This window comes from Bombus bifarius, unplaced genomic scaffold (genome assembly GCF_011952205.1).
Source record: "Bombus bifarius isolate JDL3187 unplaced genomic scaffold, Bbif_JDL3187 scf7180000008166, whole genome shotgun sequence".
Lineage (NCBI taxonomy): Eukaryota > Metazoa > Arthropoda > Insecta > Hymenoptera > Apidae > Bombus > Bombus bifarius.
The window spans coordinates 2,191,504-2,212,764 of record NW_022884488.1 but is presented as its reverse complement, the minus strand read 5'-3'; the positions used below and the strand labels follow the sequence as shown (position 1 = coordinate 2,212,764).

At 34.1% G+C, this 21,261-nt stretch overlaps 2 protein-coding genes across 14 annotated transcripts in view; one reads left to right on the top strand and one right to left on the bottom strand.

Moving 5' to 3' along the window:
* The window catches only part of LOC117209217 (cytochrome b5 reductase 4), a 28,007-nt gene extending 13,762 nt beyond the window's left edge, over positions 1 to 14,245 (bottom strand). Inside the window, exons 1-2 of one of the 5 annotated variants that reach the window (XM_033450935.1) lie at positions 14,109 to 14,245; positions 9,928 to 10,242 (exon numbers count right to left, since the gene is read on the bottom strand). In XM_033450935.1, coding sequence (XP_033306826.1) covers positions 9,928 to 10,147 — 220 coding nt within the window. In that variant the 5' untranslated portion in view covers positions 10,148 to 10,242; positions 14,109 to 14,245. Of the gene's footprint in view, positions 1 to 172; positions 423 to 9,927; positions 10,243 to 11,428; positions 11,535 to 13,900 lie in introns of those variants that run through there. The other 4 variants (XM_033450934.1, XM_033450937.1, XM_033450938.1 and 1 more) reach the window with 4 other exon arrangements.
* LOC117209218 (fatty-acid amide hydrolase 2) lies at positions 14,156 to 21,157 on the top strand. Of its 9 annotated transcripts, XM_033450942.1 has the most exons (9): positions 15,886 to 16,165; positions 16,240 to 16,371; positions 16,452 to 16,767; positions 18,155 to 18,361; positions 18,525 to 18,728; positions 18,817 to 19,344; positions 19,416 to 19,805; positions 20,325 to 20,507; positions 20,592 to 21,157. In XM_033450942.1, exons 4-9 carry the CDS (start codon positions 18,155 to 18,157, stop codon positions 20,688 to 20,690), a joined length of 1,611 nt encoding a protein of 536 aa, XP_033306833.1. In that variant the 5' UTR covers positions 15,886 to 16,165; positions 16,240 to 16,371; positions 16,452 to 16,767; the 3' UTR covers positions 20,691 to 21,157. The 9 variants fall into 9 exon arrangements, 8 of the variants coding, with proteins under 8 accessions (XP_033306831.1, XP_033306836.1, XP_033306833.1 ...); XM_033450943.1 differs by lacking the exon at positions 16,452 to 16,767 and having other exon boundaries at positions 16,240 to 16,291; XR_004487877.1 differs by lacking the exons at positions 15,886 to 16,165; positions 16,240 to 16,371; positions 16,452 to 16,767; positions 20,592 to 21,157 and adding exons at positions 14,156 to 14,457; positions 19,924 to 20,063 and having other exon boundaries at positions 20,325 to 20,466.
* The last annotated feature ends 104 nt before the right edge of the window (positions 21,158 to 21,261 follow it).

The window sequence follows — 21,261 nt, the reverse complement described above, 5'->3', positions numbered from 1 at the left end:
CGAAATCACTGGTGCAAACCGACTTACGAAACAAACGTTGCTTTAGACGTAAGACGTAACATAGCATTAACATGTTAACACAAAGAGACGAAAGAAATTAATCGCAGAGGACGAAGAATGAATACGTCGTTGATCTTAGCTTCGTTAAGCTTTGTTTTCGTTTAATACATACCCAAGAAACCGCATTACTTATAGGATGGTCTGGATATATCCCAGGAAAAACTGCTGAGACCGGTCCAAACGATCGGTCGTTTTGAGAACCGCGTCGATCGATCCTCTTCTAGACTCGAACAATTCTCGCTTTCAGCGTGATCCTTTGTAATAGGAGTGACGAGCGAGAAATAAGAAAAGCAAACACCCACTGTCTCTGTTATCCAGTTACCAGTTTCTCATGGCAAAAATCTACCATCTACTGTCGAGCTCTGGAGACATATCTCGTTAAAATTCATCTCGTCCATTAGACACTTTACTCGATACCGATATTTTATCGTCGTGCAATTGGAACTGAGAGTATCGAAGGTTTGCGATTTTTCTACTGCGGAACAATAAATTTGTAGTTGATGAAATAAAGTAGGTAATCAGGTTGAAACGAAGCACACAAGCGATGACCAGTGAACTGTGAACTGTGTAGCGGTACTGCGATGTATTGAAGCCTTGAATTAGATTTGGGTTAATCGTAGAGTAGCAGATGGAATAATAAGGTTAAAAAGATTCAGAATCGCCGATCACTGAACCGTGAACTGTGTAATTTGGTTTCTACGAAATTGCAACCGGCACCACTCGACATCTCAAATTGTTTAGATCGAAGAATAGTAAATTGATAAAATAATATAAATCGAGCGATAGAAGATGATTTTATTCAATAGCACATTGAATAAAAATATTCGTACGCGGAAATTCAGTTGTAAACTATGCAATTTTCGCGAGATTGGAATCAAAGGTATTCGAGCTTTTTCATTCGTCGATTCTTAGACCATAGAGTAACGGGTTTGTAAAGTAAAAAAGGTGACACGATAACGCGAGGACCACTCACGGGTCTGATCGAACGCGAAAACTGAACGGCGAACTGCGTAATTTTACGAAATTGAGTAACAACGTTGACAAGATTCATAGGTATCGATTAAACGCGGTAACCGGGCCATAAACCAATTTCGTTCTGGCGAAACTGCAACTAAAATTAGTTAACTGAATTTTATTTCCTTCGTAGATTCTTAAGCTGTAGAATAATAGGTCGAATAATAAAAGATCGGAAATATTGACGAGTGTGATCGAACACGACAACTGAACTGTTCATTGTTTAATTTCGTTTCGTGAAATTTAAACACCGAGAATATCCCGAATTTCGAATGCTTCCGGCTTACGGATTATAATTAGCTCGCATGATAACGTGTCGGATAATTAGAAAAGGAAAAAGAAGCAGAAAGAACAGAAAGATTCACAGGTGTCGATCGAACACGAACACTGAACTGTGAACTGTATTTCAAGGAAACGTGATCTCGATGAATACAGCAGGACGAAACGTTGATCCCGCGCTGGTGGACTGAAAGGTACTGCACCGAAACACGCGGACCGATATAGCCCTCGGACAGGTAGATCAATATAGTAGCTACGATGTGCCTAACACGCAGGATCTCAGCAGTGAACGCGTGCTTCTCTGCCCGTGGACATCGTCGGACCTCTCTTCGATAGCTCTATGTCTTTCTACCCTTAGATTTAGGCTTCTACCCTCGCTAATTCTTTCATGACGCTGTATTGGCAATTCTATAGAGAAGCTAGCTGCGACGTGACACAATTTTGCTTGCAGCTTTGGCAATTGCAGAGGCAACTGCTTAACACTAGAACAGAGATACAGTCATACTCTTGCGTATAAGTCGAGATAAGTATTAGGACGTTCGACGATATTTGGTGCAAGTGTTTTAGTGTTCGCCGTTTTTATTTTCTACCTGTTTTATTATAAATGTATATTTAAAATATATTTTAAAAATATATTTAATATATTTCTCGCGTTATACGATATCTTGCAATGTGAAATAATAAACGAAGAGCGATGCTCGTTAAAGTTTATCTTTTAAAGCTTTAAATTTCTTACACGAAGTAACGTATATCGACATATTTTTTTTTCTTTGTTCCGTATCTTTTCAATTTTTTCTATGCAAAAAGAAGCTAATAGAACGTAACATTATTGCATAACGCTTGTAGAATTTTTATAATATGCGCATAATTTGTTTCATATAGCGTAACATGCTTTTGAAAATTAAAATATATGAACATGTAATGTAGGCTTTTTTTGAGAACTGCATGAGGCACTTTAGCGGAGATTTTTTCACTTTGCATTCCTCTTTTGTTCGCTCTCGTCACACGATCTTGATTGCATTCTCGTACATAATTTTCTTGCGACGAGATTATGCAAAAAATGCAATCGTCGCTGTTGTGATTTTTTAATGAACGTTGATTAAACAATTTTTTGGTTTTATATGCTTCGATGAAAAGAATCTTCGAGTTTAATTACCAAACAATATCACATTTCGCATAATACACGTATTAATTGAGATTGAACGCGTACTTTGAATTTAGAGTACAGCGTGGATAATTTGTTTATCTTATTATTATATCATTTTAATTGAAGTGAGAACTGCAGAATGCCGTGAAAAAAATATTCAAAACTTTTTCAAACTCATGGTTTTCCATGATTGAGTGCTGCGTTAGAAGAATTCATAGTGTACAGAGCGATTTAAGGTTGAGAAGTCCGTGGACGCTTTATATTTAATGAGACAGAATTTTACTAATTAGAGGAAACTCGTTTATGTTGCTGTATACAAGTAGAAAATAATGAAGTTATTGCTCACAATGAGATTTCGTTCCAGGTGCTTTTACTATTATAGAACAACCGTTCAAGATCAACCATCAAGATCAAAAGATCAACCAAAATAGCAAAATAATATCTAATTTTTGCACAATAATTTTCTATAATTTTCAACGAGATTTAAAATGCTTCTCCATTTAATTGTCACGTAAATGAGAAGATTCATGACACGTCTCCCAACTCGTGGAAGACTCGGTAACACCATTATCGTAGTCATCTTCGTCTGGTATGCGAACCTACTATCTCTCAAAAGAGAGATTGCTCAAGGAAATACGTAATCAGTTGACGTCCGGTGACCAAAGAAAATTCGATCAGCAGAACCATTTCCACTGAAGACATCGAGCTTTGATCAAATGAACCCACAACGACTGATACTTTACGTTCTATGCTCCTCTGTAGAACAACAAGGAAACACCGTATATAAAAATATCCTTTTCGTGGAACTAAAAATTATACGGAGCAAAAGATTATAAGAATCTGCAAGAAATGAAAGAAAATAGTAAAAATCAGAGATTAGAAAATTTTCTTCGTTACAATTTAATACCTGAAATTAAATCTTAAGAGAAATCCTAGATTCTCTTAGATTCGAAGAGGAAACGTACTTGAAGTATTTTCTCGAAATAGGATTTCAAGACATTTTTTCCCAAAATTTGAATATCACACGTATGAGTGGTAAAATTATAAAAGTTAACAGTACAAAATACAATTAAAGCAAAATACAATTAAAATTCGAAATCCCCAACAAGTGTCTAATCATCCCAGAAATTTGTTCACAACAAATACGTCAGAGTGTAAGAATTAGAATATCTCAAAGTTAAAACACAAACACAAGACTCGATACAATGTCAGACCTACTTATCGATCTGTACCAATCAATCGAACGAAGTAACACTGTTTTCATTTTTTATCGCCTTCTATTCATAGTACCAATGACCTAGAAACAAGATTAATCGGTGTCATAGTGATCGGCGATTAATAACGATAAAATCACAAAAGCGTCGGTAGGCTTTGCAAACATTCAGACGTGAATCACAGACGAACCTTCCATCGTGGTCAATATTTGGTCAAACATTGTAAATCAAACACTATAAATAAATAAAGGAGTATCGAACGGTTATTCGTAAATATCGAACGTCTATTTCAATCGTGAAATATGAATAGGTCGACAAAATTTTCCAGATGGAGAAACGTTCGAATGGGATCGTATAAGCACAGTCTTCATTTTCATTTCCTTTGATTCGAGGGAACGTTTATTATGACAAGATTCGTACTATTCATAGATTCAGCGACGAAAAGCAACAGAAATTTCAGTACTCGTGGCAGGTTTAATTTTGTCCTGATAATCCTCATTGACAAGTTTCAGCGAATTTTATCTTTCAGATAAAAGATAGCGAATCGTTCGAAATGTTTTTTTCTCTAGTTTTTGGCTTGGCAGATTTAAATGGATGATACAATTGACAAGAAACATGGAAAGATTTTCTCAGCCGAGTGAACTATCGCGTGATTACTTCAAGATAAGGTCGGAGTCGAATAGAATGATTAATAAGTCGATTAAAACGGATAATACAATTAGTAGAAAACATACAAAGATGTATCGATGTTCAATTTATTCTGAAAAGTAGTTGCTTTTATCGCAAATACGTGAAATAAGTTTCTTTTTCCAATATGAACATTTATATTATTGATTTTAATTATATAATTTTTATAAATGGAAACAGAATAAAAAAGGATACTGAACTAATCGTTTATGAGACAACCAAACATCTTATTTGAATAATCACCAGAAAAAAGTTATGGATATTCTTAGCTATATTTTATTTTTTGCTCTTTTCCTTGGTTACGTAAATTTATTCTCATAACTCATCTAGGAAATCGAATAGAATAGTTGCATATATCCTTCTCTTTATTTTCTCCTCTTTTTCTCTCCCTTGGTGATCGTCCAAGAAACATTTATGCAAACAAATTATTTCTTAATAAATCTTTTATCCGAATGTTGGATCACATTGAAGTCGTATTATGAATCGAATGTGCCTGATGAATCATATCGTAGCAATGGAAAGAATCGATTGTGCTAATCTCAGAAGCAGGATTAAGGCTATTTAAACCAATCAAGATGCAATATTACCAATTAAGTGTAATTTTCAAAACGTCTCTCTTCTACGTGTAGAGGGGTCTAAGTCCCACGCTAAGTACTCGTTTGAAGCGTTTAAGTGCACTATATTTTATAGTATTCGAGGCTACACGACGATTACGATATATAAATAGAAGAGGTGTATGTGAATGATGTGCTGTAATAGCTGGGAGCAGAGCTTTTAAGTTCAAGGCTTGTTTTGTTGTACTGAATTATTAAAGTGGAAAGATAATATAATTCCTCAGATTATATATAGAAACTTATTAAAAGCATATTGGTTGCGTAATAGCTCTAATTGCAAACGTTTAAAATAATCTTCTTCCTTAATAGCGTTATTTATATTACCGTGTTTATCCTCATTATTGCATTTCTAAGAAATAAAGTAGAACAGTAATACAAGAACATAATGGATCGATTAAATGCAATAAATTCTCTATCCAGTCTCTAAAACGTATAACACATTTACAGAGAAATAAGAAGACGGCCCTGACTTTTTAAAATCTTCCACCCCGCTTGATCGCAGCATAAATTAAATTTCTATGTTTGGATAGAAATATTTCCATCAATCAAATTTATCGTTCAAAAATTTCCACAGTCAATTATTTAACTATAAATTCCATTGAGCTTTTAACTTTGTTAAAGCCTTAACCCTTTGCAGTTTCTAATTATTTTTGAAACATATTCAGATAGGTGTAAATAAGAAAACTGATATGATGAGATAATATGAGATAAAGATCTTCAAAAAAATTAGAACATCTTTATTACGATAAAGTATAACAATGGTACATTGCCATATACACGCACGCGAAATTGTAATAAAACTTACGATCATAATACGGTGTCCAGTCACTATGGCAATACGATACACTGTAATAAGATCATCGTGCATAGACTCAGAATACAGAACCGCAAAGGGTTAATAATAAATTGACAGTATAATAATAAACATCTAATGATAGTTAATGGTGATAAACTTCTAATAAAGAAAAACACGTTAACAACGAATCGAACATTTACACCTCAAATTTACAAGCTCGTACATCTTATTTCCTCAAAAAAAGAAAAAAAGGAAATCTATAACAGAAATTATACTTTTATATAGTTTGATAGTTTACGACAGCAAAAAGATATAATTGATTATAAACTTTTACTTTAATTAGAGATCCGAGTACCGATAAATAATTGCTACAAAAAGATAGTCTAATTTCAGTGCAACAGCATACTAATAGAACGTAATGATACAATGATAGGCAACTAATTGTACGACGAAATTAAAAGAACTAAGAACAAAATGCAAGATACATAGAAAATAAAATAATATACAAAGAAAAATATATAAAACATCCAACACAGAATACTCGTCGTTTCATCTCTAATTAAGTAAAACGAGATTCTATTTCAGTTCTATCTCGAGGTAATTGCGTTCACAAGAAATAAATTTGCATAAAAATTCGCGGTCAATCTATGACACTATAAATAATCAATAAACACACCAGTCGTTCGTAATTTCGATCCAGCACCGATTCTCACTATCGGGACAGGACAGGGGACAGAATTTATGCCGAGTGGCCCTGCCCAACCCTATCCTGACCCAATAATGTAAATCGGGAACGATCCTTTTTGCGGTCACAAAAATCCTTTGCACAGACGAAAACGACAGTTGCAGGTCCCACGATGAATTCTTCTTGCGATTTCAAGCTCGAGTAGGGCCGATTCTCACTATCGGGACAGGACAGGGGACAAAATATACCCGCCAGACGGCCCTGCCCTGCCCTATCCTGACCCAATAATGCGAACCGGGCATGATCCTATTGAATAATCGACTGCTGAGGCATATGGAGATATCCAATCGATTGACAATGGCATTTGGCTACCCAGAATCAATTTTAAAGATGTATCGATTTAAATATGCATTGTATTGCCATCCCTATCTCCTTATACAGTAGGATTCCATTCATCCGAAGTCTTCAGAAGAGAACTGCTCAATAAACTGTTCGTATAATTGGAATATATATGAATTTTATTTTCTTTTCATTGTCTAACTATCATTTAATATAATTGTAGTTCACTATCTTTCTCTTTTAGTTATCATTTTTCATTTATGTAATACGAGTTGATCAATTCTCTCCACTATTATTATTCATTATATTGATTGAAATAGCAATAGTATAGTGATAGTAATAGCAATGGTAATAGTCTAAGTAGTAAGAGTTAAGGAAGAGAATTTATTATCAGCTTGCAGAAATTTAATAGGAGAAAGGAAAGTGAGATTTAATAAAAGAATTTATTTACAGATGAGCGAATTTTTCATTTATGTAATACGAGTTCATCAATTCTCTCCTCTGTTATTATTCATTATATTGATTGAAGTAGCAATAGTATAGTGATAGTAATAGCAATGGTAATAGTCGGAGTAGTAGGAGTTAAGGAAGAGAATTTATTATCAGCTTGCAGAAATTTAATAGGAGAAAGGAAAGTGAGATTTAATAAAAGAATTTATTTACAGATGAGCGAATTTTTCATTTATGTAATACGAGTTCATCAATTCTCTCCTCTGTTATTATTCATTATATTGATTGAAGTAGCAATAGTATAGTGATAGTAATAGCAATGGTAATAGTCGGAGTAGTAGGAGTTAAGGAAGAGAATTTATTATCAGCTTGCAGAAATTTAATAGGAGAAAGGAAAGTGAGATTTAATAAAAGAATTTATTTACAGATGAGCGAATTTTTCATTTATGTAATACGAGTTCATCAATTCTCTCCACTGTTATTATTCATTATATTGATTGAAGTAGCAATAGTATAGTGATAGTAATAGCAATGGTAATGATCTGAGTAGTAAGAGTTAAGGAAGAGAATTTATTATCAGCTTGCAGAAATTTAATAGGAGAAAGGAAAGTGGGATTTAATAAAAGATTTTATTTACAAATAAGCGAATTTAATCGGCAAGAGTTGTGTGAATGAAAAATGAAGTATTAAACGTTAGTGTTTAATAAATGGAGTTACGGATAAATAGAGAAATAAAGTTTTCTTCTATCTACCAACGTATAGAGAAGTCATATTTCAAGCTTTAGAAACAAATGTGCCCCAGGTATATATTTATTATATATTAATTTCCAATTTGTTTTTTAAACTTTGATGAAATAGAGTTTCAAATTGAAGCTAACGATACTTAATTTTGAGGATAGATCACGGCTGTGAGTTCGAATCCTATTAAATGGATTACACTCGTCAGTGAAATTGCACTAACTAGCAGGTTTACCGTTATGCTATGGATTTCTAATAAATAAAATAAAATATTGGAAAAAACGTATTTCTAACAAACGAAACTAACTAATTTCTCCAACTACAAAAGTTTCAATTCTAAGAGAGTTATCAATTTTTAAGACGAACAGAATTCTAAAACATATCCATAAAACATATCAATAAAGCGTATCATTGTTTACATCAAAATGATATCTTGCTACAAACGAAAGTATAGTCATATTTAATAACAACTATAGTCAGATGTTTGAAGAAAATATAGTATTATATTATCGTTCATGATTTATAGTTTGTATTATTTAGAAGTTGGAATCCATAATTTAGAATTTGTAATTTAAAATTCATGTATCAATCACCATAAATTACTTGGATATTATTTGCAAAAAGTTCTGGCTTTATATAATACGAATTTTGTTTGTGAGATGTAGATGCTGTTGCGCAATGTCTATGGGTCAAGCGATGTCATCAAAGCGGAAATTCATAAAGCGTGATCAAAGTTTGCTTAACGAACGGGGTTTAAATTATATTTGGCGGTAATTAATCAATGTTTCAATTTGTTGAAGTGTCTGACGCGTCCCGGATAATGTCGAACGCCTGGAAACGTTTGGAGTTTGACGAAGTTGCGGGACAATTTGCGGAACCTCGGATCGATTCATGCCCGTTTCGAAATTAAATCGCAAGCGTGGCTTAAAAGAGAGCAGAATGGTGCAACGATGATCAGCGATGATGGATTTCTTCTAACGAGAACAAAGCACGGAAAACTTTTAACTGTTTGCAGGAGTAAAACAATCTTCGTTTGAAATTTTTCCCAATATTTTTGTACCAATATTAGAAGAAGATATAACAGATTTCAACTTTATATCGAAACACGATTCATTTCCATTATAATTACTATTACTAAAGAAAAGATATTGAAACTTGCTAAAAATAAATTGGGAACAAAAGAACAAATCTCTCTCTCTCTCTCTTTCTCTCTCTCTCTCTCTGCATCAAGCACTCAAGAATTTAGATTCCATCAATTTCACGAGATAATAAGGAAGTAATTAACTGCATAAAGGTCCCATTAAGTAAAGCAGAATATTATTTTGTTAAGATACAAGATTGTAGTATTAAAATGGCAGACACATTGCACAGGCTCGCTACATAAATCAAAGCCATGAAAAGGAGTTTCTATGATATAAAAAAAGAATATGCTTCAATTTCTTCAAACTTCATGAAATTATAGGATTGAAGCCAAGTGAAAGAAGATACAGAAACGAAGGAGAATAGCAAGCAAATACAATATTACAATAGTCTTTACAATATTAAAAAGCAGATTTATCCAGTTTAAGAATCACATGATAATAATAAGAATAAAAAACCAGACTGCAAAAGGAAATGTTGCATTAACAAAATGCAGATCCAATTCAATCGTTTAAGAAAGGAATTCAATGATGTAAATGAATTAAAAGCAAATTCTAAATGATAAAATAAATTACATTAACACTATAATGATAACACTTCATGAGTTAATTACTTACGTTTGTTGAGCCATTCTATACAATAGATTTTTAACTAAAGTAAAATAAAATAGGACAAAATAAAATAGCTCGCCCATCCAAGTATAAACAAACAGTTAAAAGCCAAGCTCAAAAGACTATTTCTTCATAATCAACGTATCAGCTCACCCGTAGCCGAGCCAGATGACGATGATTCCGTTTGGTTAACCATCTTCGCTCCCTGCAGTTGCTTCATTTGACCAACACCACTAGGTAACAATGCAGGCTTGTTCGCCATAGAATTTGTCGACGACGAGGGCTTCACGTCGATCTCCTTCATCTTCTCTCGAATATCCTTCGTTTCTGTATCATCTGATTTTCCTTGATTCTTGCTTAGACTCTTCTTCATACTGATCTCTTGGTTATTTGTATTCTTGTTTGAAGAAACAAGTTTGTAGTTTATATCCTCTCCAGCATGGACTGTGTCATAGTATAACGTCGAATCTAAAGAAACAGAGGAAGAAACTGATACAGTGGTTGGCTCGTGTTTGAGGAATGATCTGCTATGAATGGAAGGTGAAGGTGAAGGTTTCTTTTATTAAAGCCGGTTCTACTGGGTTTAATACGATTATTGGATTTCATGCGTTTGTACTGAATGTTTATGTTATGAAGTGATAATTCCTACCGCATTTGTTACATTGCATTTATGCGCCCATTACATTAAAGAATGCAAGAATATAAAAAATAAAGTGACGTACTGTTTAAGAGATGAAAGAAATTTCTATTTAGATTCGATTTTTGCATGAAAACTGAAATTTATTGATGAGATATTTTATCAAACGTCGAAAACAGTCGTAAAATACTGCTCGCTGACTCAGAACTAATTAATAACAAAAATTACTTTTATATTCATCAACTTCTTCAGAATATAAAATTAATTTCGTGTAACTTTATAGTTAAAAATCAAGCGTAATTAAATCAGCTGTATCAGTCAAATAATTAAAACCAATTACTTTTTTTTTTTAAAAACAAAAAGATAAAGCATCGTATGAAAAAAGGTGTATTCTATGCCTTTAAACTATAAAAAATAATTGTAAAAATCGTTGCACGCAGAAGAAATAATTGTACACGTGAAATTGGTAGTGACATAATGCAAAATCATCCAGATGTTCGTGCGTACAGAAACGTTCAAAATAGAAGGTAACAATGTTGTTTGATGGTAGCACTTTGACTGCCGGAAGTTTCTTCCCGTGTACGGAATCGCTGGACAAATAGAGTTTTGTCACGCTCGCTTAAATTTATCGCGACATTACCTAGCTCGGATGGTATCGTAAAGAGATAATCGTCAGACAAATGTAAAGAGAAATGTAGAAGAATATCTGTGTTGCTTTCTCCTCGCTTTTCACGAATTACAGAAACTGACGATCTTTGACAAATTTTCATCGAAGACTATTTCATTTTCATCAAAATAAATGTCGGAGAAGAGTCAGGAACAGGGTTGTGGGCGTTTGATAGACCTCCCTTGGAGTTGGCCATCGTTGTGTTATAACGAAGATACGACCTGATGCTACGAGTATGGACACTACCGATTCGACAATCAACAGCGGTGGTTGGGCATTTGCGATGTTAGTGACGTTGGTCTTAGCTTCGATGACGAATCCACGGTCAACGGGATGAAAGATATACTTACTCTAACTCAAACTCACTGATCGTCAGGTGCTGCTCCCTTCGTCGGTGGGATCTCAAGAAAGAACGAATTTTCGTCCCAATGATGCCACAGAGGAAAACTATGATGGGGTGTGTCTAAGGACACGAGATCATCGGATTCGTCGAGTATAGCCCTCGTTCCGAAAGTAAGGGAAATTGACGTCGCTGTCAATTGGTCAATTTGGGACAAAGACTGTCTGTCCGTTTGGAAAATTTAATTGCCGGAAAAATCCAGGTTTTATAGCGGGTCCTCGGGCTAACTGGACTTGTGCTGTGTACGTGCCTCAACATCAGATATTCATTGTCCGATGGAACCGCTGGAATGTTTTACTGTCAAGTACCTCTATTGGTATTTCTTTTAACGAGGGTCATACTATAACTCCACACCTTTGTTAGGCGAAGCGCCGGTCCCGTTGACCGCGGCTACGTTCGGCGACTGATGGTCGCCTTGAGCCCAAGTTTATTATCACAAATCGCAAACAAGTACAATTGGGCAGAATGAGGGCAAATTGTTTAATTACGACTGTAAACTTTGATTACAATTTTACGGATTTTCCCGAAGTTCCAGAGGGAAGGCTCCGGTGTCCTTTCATCTCCGACATAAATATATACACACATACATATAGAGGTAAACATCTGTTTTAATTATTTCATAAATTATCTTCTATTTCTGGACACGGTATAGGAGTATACAGACGGAAAAAAAAAGATAAAATCTAAAGAGAATCTCGAAATTAATTTAACTTGAAATTACCTCCTTGTAGCGCATTTGTAAAAATTATAAAATGAAATAGAAACGTTTGAGATATGGAAGCGAGAGAAGTTGTAGACATTTTTATAATTGGGAATTTAATAGGAACAAGAAGCTTGTCATCGAGAAATTAAAGTTCGAAATTACAGCCTTATTGCGTATTGTTAAAAATTCGAAGAAAAGAGAGGAAAGTCGGTGATATTGAAAAAAAAAGAGTTCGAAAATTCTTTGATTTGGAAATGTACAATAATACGAATAAAGGACGTGTCACCGAGAAATTAAAATAGGTTTCGGGAGTGCGAACGAAGCACAATACAACGTTGGAATCGGTTCAGTAAACCGATAAACGAAATATATAGCGCGCTATTAAATAAGCCTGTCAGTAAACATAGAATACGAAAAGATATACGATGACACAAGGTTAAAGACTCAGCACGGCATTTAAATTAAATAGGTATATAGTTGAAGGTAAAGAAGACAGGAAACTTCGTCGTAATATTCATAATCTATATATAGCGAATAGTAACTAGAAAAACAAAACAATTAGTCTTGAGACGAAGCAATGAAATGTTGTTTTGTCTAGAGATAAAACATGTGTTAGAATACTAAACAGACTACTAAACGCTGGAGAACTAAACTGTATGAAAATATTAAATAGATGATTTATAAAAAAGATACATTATCATAATGGTATGAAAAATTCAATTTCTTCAAGCATGACACACAAAGATAATAATCATAACGTTTCAACACAGAATCCAATAATATGGATTGATTGAAAAAAATGATGTATAAAATATTTTAACGCAACGTTGAGTCTTAATTGCGTAAATCAATGGATGAAAAATCATTTGGATATTATAAACAATTAAGGAAAGGAATATTTACTTTGTATTAATTAGATATTAATGTAAAAAAAATATGGAATAGAATATTTGCCCTTGTAATCGATGTAAAATAATTTATATTAAACACAATATTAGAAAGCAATATTAGAAAACTTTACGTTACACGTGTCTGTTTTACTAGGAAATTATTAACTACTTAATCATTTGGCAGTGTAAAAATGTTGCCCTTTTTACAATTTAATTAATAACCTTCAAGTTTTACATATGTATAACAAGATACTTCAAATATGCATTGCTTAGTATTAAAAAACACGTGAAACATCCATTTCGAATTATACTATTCTTTTTATAAATATTAAGCTTTTATTGGATAATTACGTTCTGATCCTAATAAATAGTTCACTATTAGAGTTAGTTTTCACAAATACCTCAAAATTGATCTGACAAACTAACAATATAAAAACATTGACAATAAAAGAAAAATCGATGAAAAATACATAAAAGGAACATATGGTGCTTTATTTCGCGATCATGAAAATGAACGTACTTTATCAAAACTAATACACAAAGCTGGCGTGGGTAGAGTTTGAATCACTCTATGTGGAAATATTAATAAAGCTAATCGGTAATCAAACTGAATCGCGTGGGTGGGAGTAAAAGACGAGACGTAGAAACGCAACGGCGACACCCAAATCGTGTTTCGACCTCGAAACTATCTTCGAAATATTCCAACGAATTGTTCAACGTGTTTTAACAATTTCGATCAAAGGAAGAATGGAAAAGATAGATACGCGTAGACGGTGGACGTTTTCGTGAGATAATACCGCGGCGCTTAGCCGCGCGGTCTTGAGCTAACCTCAAAAAGGTGATCGACGATCGTGAGCCGCATGTCACGACAGAAGACGTAGGTGTCCAGTCTTCGCTGCACTATACCGCTACGTCGTTAACTTAGTAGGAGACGTGGCCAATAATAAAATCACCAAGGATAATGAGAGTTCTTTGTCGAGTGATAAGGAAGCAAGTGGACACAAAGTGACATTCACCCTTCGTACACATATACTCACGCGCGCGCACATTGACGCCATGCCCTCTTCCCCACTCCTTCTTACTCGTTAATGGCGTGCGATCGAGCTGCCATCTGGTGGCTTCTCATGAATTAATGCTCCGAAATTTTCGGAATACAGTAGTGCCACGTTAACTGACCTGTATTGTACTTCAATAACTGACCATCGATATCCCCACCAGTTGCTGCAGCTGGTTTCGTCGAACGATTCGAATTTTCTGCTACATGCATACGTTTGAAACTATTTGAAGTATTTCTGGAGCACGTTACTACATATATACCAGAGTCCCTTTCAGGATCGTGACATGTCAAAGTGGAGACGCCTCTTCGTGTGTTTTAATAATATACAGGTTAATATAGGTTAAATTTTTATGAACACATTGTTAACGGTATACTGTGAAATAAATTTTAGTTTTCGCATAGTTTTAGAAAATATGTCAATGTTTATGAAATGAAAAATCCATTCGATTAACATCTCCTATTTTTAAAATTTCGATTCACGTCTCCCGTCAACAATGTGTTAATACGGCAATTATATTTAAGTGGGAGTTAAGAGGGATTTTATACATCGTAAAGATTGTAAGTATAATGACAATTTTCAAATAAGTTTTATAGTCTAAAATTTGAAGTGTTTCTATAAAATCTATACGGTTCTGGGCGCGGCTGGATACAGCTCCTTAATTGTACTACATTGTTTCTACCTAGTACATGTATATCAAGTAAGTAAACAAATGTCTTTGGTATCCGTATCTGTTTTCATAACCAACAGAGAAGGTTTCTCGGAATTTTTAAGAAATGCACCTGTCTCGGTAACTAGCCACATTATATCCCGACTCGTGGTCCTTTAACGAAGCTAGACTGTGTACACTGAACATATTTTTATTGAAATTTTAGAATGAAAGATACAGAAATGAATGAAGAAAATCAAAGATAGAGAATAAATGAACAGATAAAATGAGAGAAATATCGTATAAGATAGTTGTAACTAACATTTAATGTAACGTGTAACTAAATATGTATCTTTGCAATTTGTATTGAAAATGTATACGTACATGTTTAAAACTAAAACTAAAACGTTTAAAACCGCATGGCAAAAATCAAGAACAAATAAACATTTAAAATCGCCTATCGGTGTAAAATTAACGGCGTCAATTACAGACGTCTTATTAATCCAGTAAATAGAGAGCATTAAAACAACTTACATAAGGATAACGAAGACGTATTACATAAAATGGACAAGAACATTGTCAACTTAATATATCTCTATATATATAATTAGTATTCGATCTTATTGTCATATAAATACTTTTTTGATAAATTTATATAATAAATCTAATACACATATGAATCTAGATAAGATAGTATATTCTTTTAGCATGATATAATAACATTAGATTTTTTAATACTGTAATCGTAATCTATAATGGAACATACTGAAAGGTTATCAAATTGATAATAAAAACATCCTATCGACTAATAAAATCTGTCTATAGAAATCGCGATACAATATAAAATAGTGAAATTTCCACGGAAGTTGTAACGTTATATAGAATTAGTTTAACATTATAATATAATTGACGATTTGTCATAATTCTAGACTTGCGATACGAAATGCTGAAATGTTACTAAATCAATAATACAAAAATTCGGGTTTTGAGGGGCTATTGAAACGTAATATCAACACAGAGCGTATCTCGCGAAGTTATGAACATCATATCGTAACAGTAATCTATCCATCGCTGCTTGGCAGCCATCTTACAAGTGTATCCCCGACCCGTTAAATATTTCTCCGATGCATAAAAGTAAGTCCCAGGCCGGCAAGCAACTATAGCGTTTGCGCGGATCTCGTATAATCAGAACCGGTGAAGGTATAAGTGGTGTCAGTCGACTACGAGCGTTGGGGAAAGCGACGTCATACGAGACGCGGTATTGCACTGTCGATAAGTCGTGACTTAAACCAGCTTAATTTTCGTAAAGTGTCATATGATACTGAATTACACATTAATATACAACGAGTAATTCCAGCTGACTCGTCAAATAAAGTATAATAGCAGAATAGTAAGTAAACGTATCAATTAGCCGCGTACATTCTATAGCCCAACTATTAATCATCAATTTATACGTTGAAATAGCGAAACAGTTTCCTACAGTCGATCTCACGCGAGCCTTCGTAACTTTCGTCGAGTACGTGCAACGAAAAAATCTATTTAATAAAATTCATAAACGAGCTATGCGGAAGTCAAACTGATCGACTCCCATCGAAGGTAAAATCATTTTGTATTTCTGAAAACATCGAACAAATTATAAATTGTATATTCTAGTACTAAAACGAAGAATTTTTCAGAAAGCGCGGTCGATCAATTTGACTTCTAAGTCACAGAAATAATCTATCGCTGGAACGCTCGCAGAGACTCAACCACCGTTACGCGAGTAACTTCGTGACTATGCTCGGCTAGCCTATTACAAACGAACCCATTTGACGAATCATTCTGATTGATAACACCTCTAAAAGTCAGTTTTCACATATTGCTTGTTAACGGAATGGAAGCGGAATTGCGCTTACGGCATGCGAACGACTTCAAGAAGAAGTTTCGATGGAAAACGCTTAAACGTAGCCAACCGGCCTGAAATGCGGCGCGAGTTGATTTCCGGCCCGACGGATACTGTCAAACTCTCATGGCTTGGTAGCTGAGTAGCCTTGATGCGTAACACCTCAATTACATCATTATCGAGTCTGTCAGCGCGCTAAAATTATTGCGTCGCCGGCATTCGTTCACTTTCAACGAATTTGTTCAAATGTGCGTAGCGTACTCGCGTAGATACGTTTAGTGTTCGTCCCTTAAGGCGTCCGTGTACGCCCGATTAATCGATAAACTGACCGGCGTTTCCCATAAAAGCGGCAAGCTGACACAGTGAGATAATTGCACAAGGTCAGTCCATTAATCAACATTGACATAATGGTACATAAACACAGAGAAAGATAACGATCCTGGTATTTAGACTGACAACGTGATTCTTATCAGAAGGGATAATAATAAAATAATCCTTGCTACACGATTCAAGCCAAATTGTCTAAAGCCTTCTTTGATCACTCTGACGGATTGAAATGAATTAATTGTACATATACGCAATTATAAGTTGTCCCGCCCTGTATTAAATTACACGCTGTTGAAGCATTATTAACGCGACGCTACGATCTCTTTCAATGACCATTAAACGACGTAATGATAGCGACGTTTATATAATTTATAGTAATTTGCTCGATGTTTCTTATGTGAAATATGATAAAGAAAACGTGCGATGGACTAGTAGCGATTGTGCTAAAAGTCGTTCAATCGTTTTCTTTTCTTCTTGAATTCTTCGGAAGTTTCGTGTAATATCGTGTAAAGATATTTTAACAAAACAACTTTTTATTGCCTCGAAGCAAGGACATTTGGTGTTGCAATTTCCGATCGTAAAATATTTCCATCAGTATTTGCAGTATGATTTTATTGAGAATGTCTGTTTCTTATTTAAATGTTCTTTTTATCTTCTCTTCTCTATGTCTGTTTATGCAAATATTCAAACAGGCCAGTTAGCGCAAAAATAACGTAATTCTCAAAAATAAGCATGTAACATAGAACGATATAAGCAAAAGATGAAAATGGAATCTGTTGTTCTCGAAATGATATAATTTTTAAATTTAGAGTTTTCGTCTGCAAAAATAGATAAAGTATTCTAGCATGTTCTTTCATATTTAATGTGATTTAATTATAAATAATTATACATAATCATATGAATGATGCGATATAAATATTTAATAGTTTTCACTATTTAATAGTTCTCTGTAATATTTATTGTAATTTTTATTTGCCATTATAATTTTTTCTCTGCGTAATCGCAGAATTAATCTGATAACTTGTAACAAATTACATGATCTTTTATATTTATCTTCTGTTATCTATTACGTTTTACGAGCTTCACTCGCAATTAAATAAAGTAATATTTTTATTTTTTATAGTATAACGATAGTAATTGACATAAAGTATTTACGTTTTTCCTAGATAGATGTCAACTAAACACAAAGATCAGGGAAAAATGCAGCCTAAAGGACAAATATTGAATGCAATTCATCGACTAATTGAATTCATTGGCAAATGGATATATACCTTCGTTGCATTCTTGAAGGGTCCTGCAGAGTCTCAACCTCCTATAAAGGATCTAACGCTTTTACACAGTGCAACTACTTTAGCATTAAAAATTCGAAATAAACAGGTAAATTCATTGTGTTCTTCCAATCCAAATTAAATCTGTTTGCAAATGACTGTAAGATAAGTTCTAGACACTTGTAAAATAATAAATTAAAATGATCACAATCTCTGTTTATTTATTAATAAGTCTTTATATACAAATTACAAGTAAGCACATATGATTACAGTTAACTTCACAAGAAGTGGTACAATCATACATAGATAGGATAAAAGAAATTCAACCAATATTAAATTGTGTAGTGGAAGATCGCTTTGAGGACGCCCTCAAAGAAGCAAAACTGTGTGATGATCTTTTGAAATCTGAGAATGCTCCATCTCCTCAAGCATTAGCTGAAGAAAAACCCTTCTTTGGAGTGCCTTTTACAACAAAGGTAAATCTTACTTCATGAAGTATGCAATGGACATCTTACGATGGTTTTATATGTATATTAAGACAAATGTAAATTTTTTTGATTACAGGACTGTATTGCAATTGCTGGAATGAAACAGACAGCTGGTTTAACCCTTCGTAAGAACGTTGTTTCTGAACATGACGCAGAAGTGGTTAGGTTAATGAGGGCTGCTGGAGCCATCCCTCTGGCTACAACGAACGTGTCAGAATTAGCCATGTGGTGGGAAACTTCTAACTGTTTATATGGAACTACAAAAAACCCTTATAATACGAGACATATTGTCGGAGGTTCCTCCGGTGGTGAAGGTTGTATACAAGCTGCAGCTGGTTCGCCACTAGGAATAGGATCAGATATTGGTGGTTCTATTCGTATACCGAGCTACTTCAATGGACTTTTCGGGCACAAACCTTCTACTGGAATAGTTTCGAACGATGGCCAATACCCGAGTGCACAAAGCGAAGACCAAAACAGATTGCTATCTATTGGCCCTATGTGCAGATACGCACAAGATTTACTGCCTACTTTGAAGATTCTTGCGGACAAGAACGCAGATATGTTGCATTTGAACGAAAAAGTAGACATTTCGAAGCTTAAGGTACGGATAGAATATTTATATTATAATCATTGGTCGTATGTAGTATGTGATAAGTATTTATTTCAATTTAGTTTTATTATATGGAAGACGACGGTGGTCAATACTTCACGTCTCCAGTTGAGTCAGAGATAAGAGAAGCCATGAGAAAGGTAGTTCAATATCTAGAGAAAGCTCATAAAATTAAAGCGACTAAGATCCACATAAAAAAAATGAAAAAAAGCATCGCTCTCTGGATGGCCAATATGAGTTGTAAAGACGAAAAAGATTTTACGTATGAATTGTCGAACAGAGTGGGTCATATAAATTTATGGTGGGAATTTTTGAAATGGACACTGTTCCTGAGTAATCATACATTGATAGCTCTTCTTACTGCCACGTTTGAAAGATTTGCCGTGAAGCATGGAAGCGATAAACACACGAAATTCATACAAGAAAGTAAAGAACTTTATCGAGAATTTCAGGTATGATCTCGTAATGAATTATTGATATTTATGAATTATATCAATGATCTCTTATCTTTTATAAACTACTGATGCAATATGATGTACATTCACAAGTGCCTGTAATGTAACTCATCAGGATTGGAATTGGCTCCTACCTTCTTCGTCTTCCTTTCTTACTATTGCGTTACGGAACAATACTATTTATTAAAATGGACGTGATTTCTTTCTCGAGTATTTCGTGCGAACTGGTCAGACTATACTAGTTTGTCTTTCACGGTATCACGAGTTATTTCTAATAAGTAGAAGAAAGATATTGCTCTGCATGCAGAATGAAATTTTTTCCATCCAATTATTAAAGATCTCTATTATTTTTGTAAATATCTTTTCATCTTGTAGTTGTATTCACGCGACGAGAAAACGACTGACTAAAGTTGAAGCATGTATCCAGAAATATCCGAACTTTTATCTTTTTCCTAAATCAATACCATTACTATGCTTATTGTTAATATTTATTTCTAATCAATTTTCTTCGAATAGGATATTTTAGGTGAAGACGGTGTGTTCCTATACCCAACGCATCCAACTGCGGCACCAATGCACTACGAACCGTTGATTAAACCATTCAATTTTTCATACACTGGAATTATTAATGTTTTGGGCTTACCTGCTACTGCGTGTCCTTTAGGTTTGAACAAACAGGGACTTCCTATTGGTATACAGGTATAAGCTCTGGACTATTAGTATTAATGAAACTAGAATGGTAAAATAAGAATTTTAGTATCATATGTAAATTGTATCTTACAGGTTGTTAGTGGCCTACATCAAGATCGTTTAACCATAGCCGTTTGTGAAGAACTAGAACGGGGTTTTGGAGGTTGGGTACCTCCAACTATTGTAGCTTGATACGATACGTGTCGCTTAGACAATAATCCTGTGCGTAATACGATGCATAAAGTTTCTTTTTACCATGCCCTGTCATCATCATTTTTCGAGAACTAACTTACACCTGATTAATCGATACCAGCCAATTACTAAGGTAAAGTACAAACATTTATCCAAAACGCAGATCTTTCAAATACTTCGAAAAAAACTGAGAAAGGACTGAGAAGGAACTGAGACGAAGCTGAGAATTCTTACAAGTATACATAATATAATAAATACTGAATTTTTTTTTATCGGTTTGTGTAGCCGATTATAAACTAAGTCTCGCCGAATACGCAAAATTGTGCGTAATAAATATATACTATATGAATATATGAGATGTGCGTATATTTATATTTATAAATTGATGTTAAAAAATTCATTTTTCTAACAAAAATCATGTTGAAGGAAGTAATAACATTTGTATATAAGTAAACTACTACACTGTATTTGATTACCGTTTTTATATACCTCATCATAGATCTCTATATAGGGTTTTCTATTTTCATACAAATTAACAGAAAGAGAGAGAGAGAGAAAGGGAGGGAGAGAA

Excerpts from the sequence above, each read along its gene's own strand:
- LOC117209218 (XM_033450940.1), top strand. The coding sequence starts at position 14,413 with ATGTCAAAGTGGAGACGCCTCTTCGTGTGTTTTAATAATATACAG. Across the intron at positions 18,729-18,816 it reads GAGTGCCTTTTACAACAAAG|GACTGTATTGCAATTGCTGG; the intron begins GTAAATCTTACT and ends TTTTGATTACAG. Across the intron at positions 20,508-20,591 it reads GACTTCCTATTGGTATACAG|GTTGTTAGTGGCCTACATCA; the intron begins GTATAAGCTCTG and ends TGTATCTTACAG.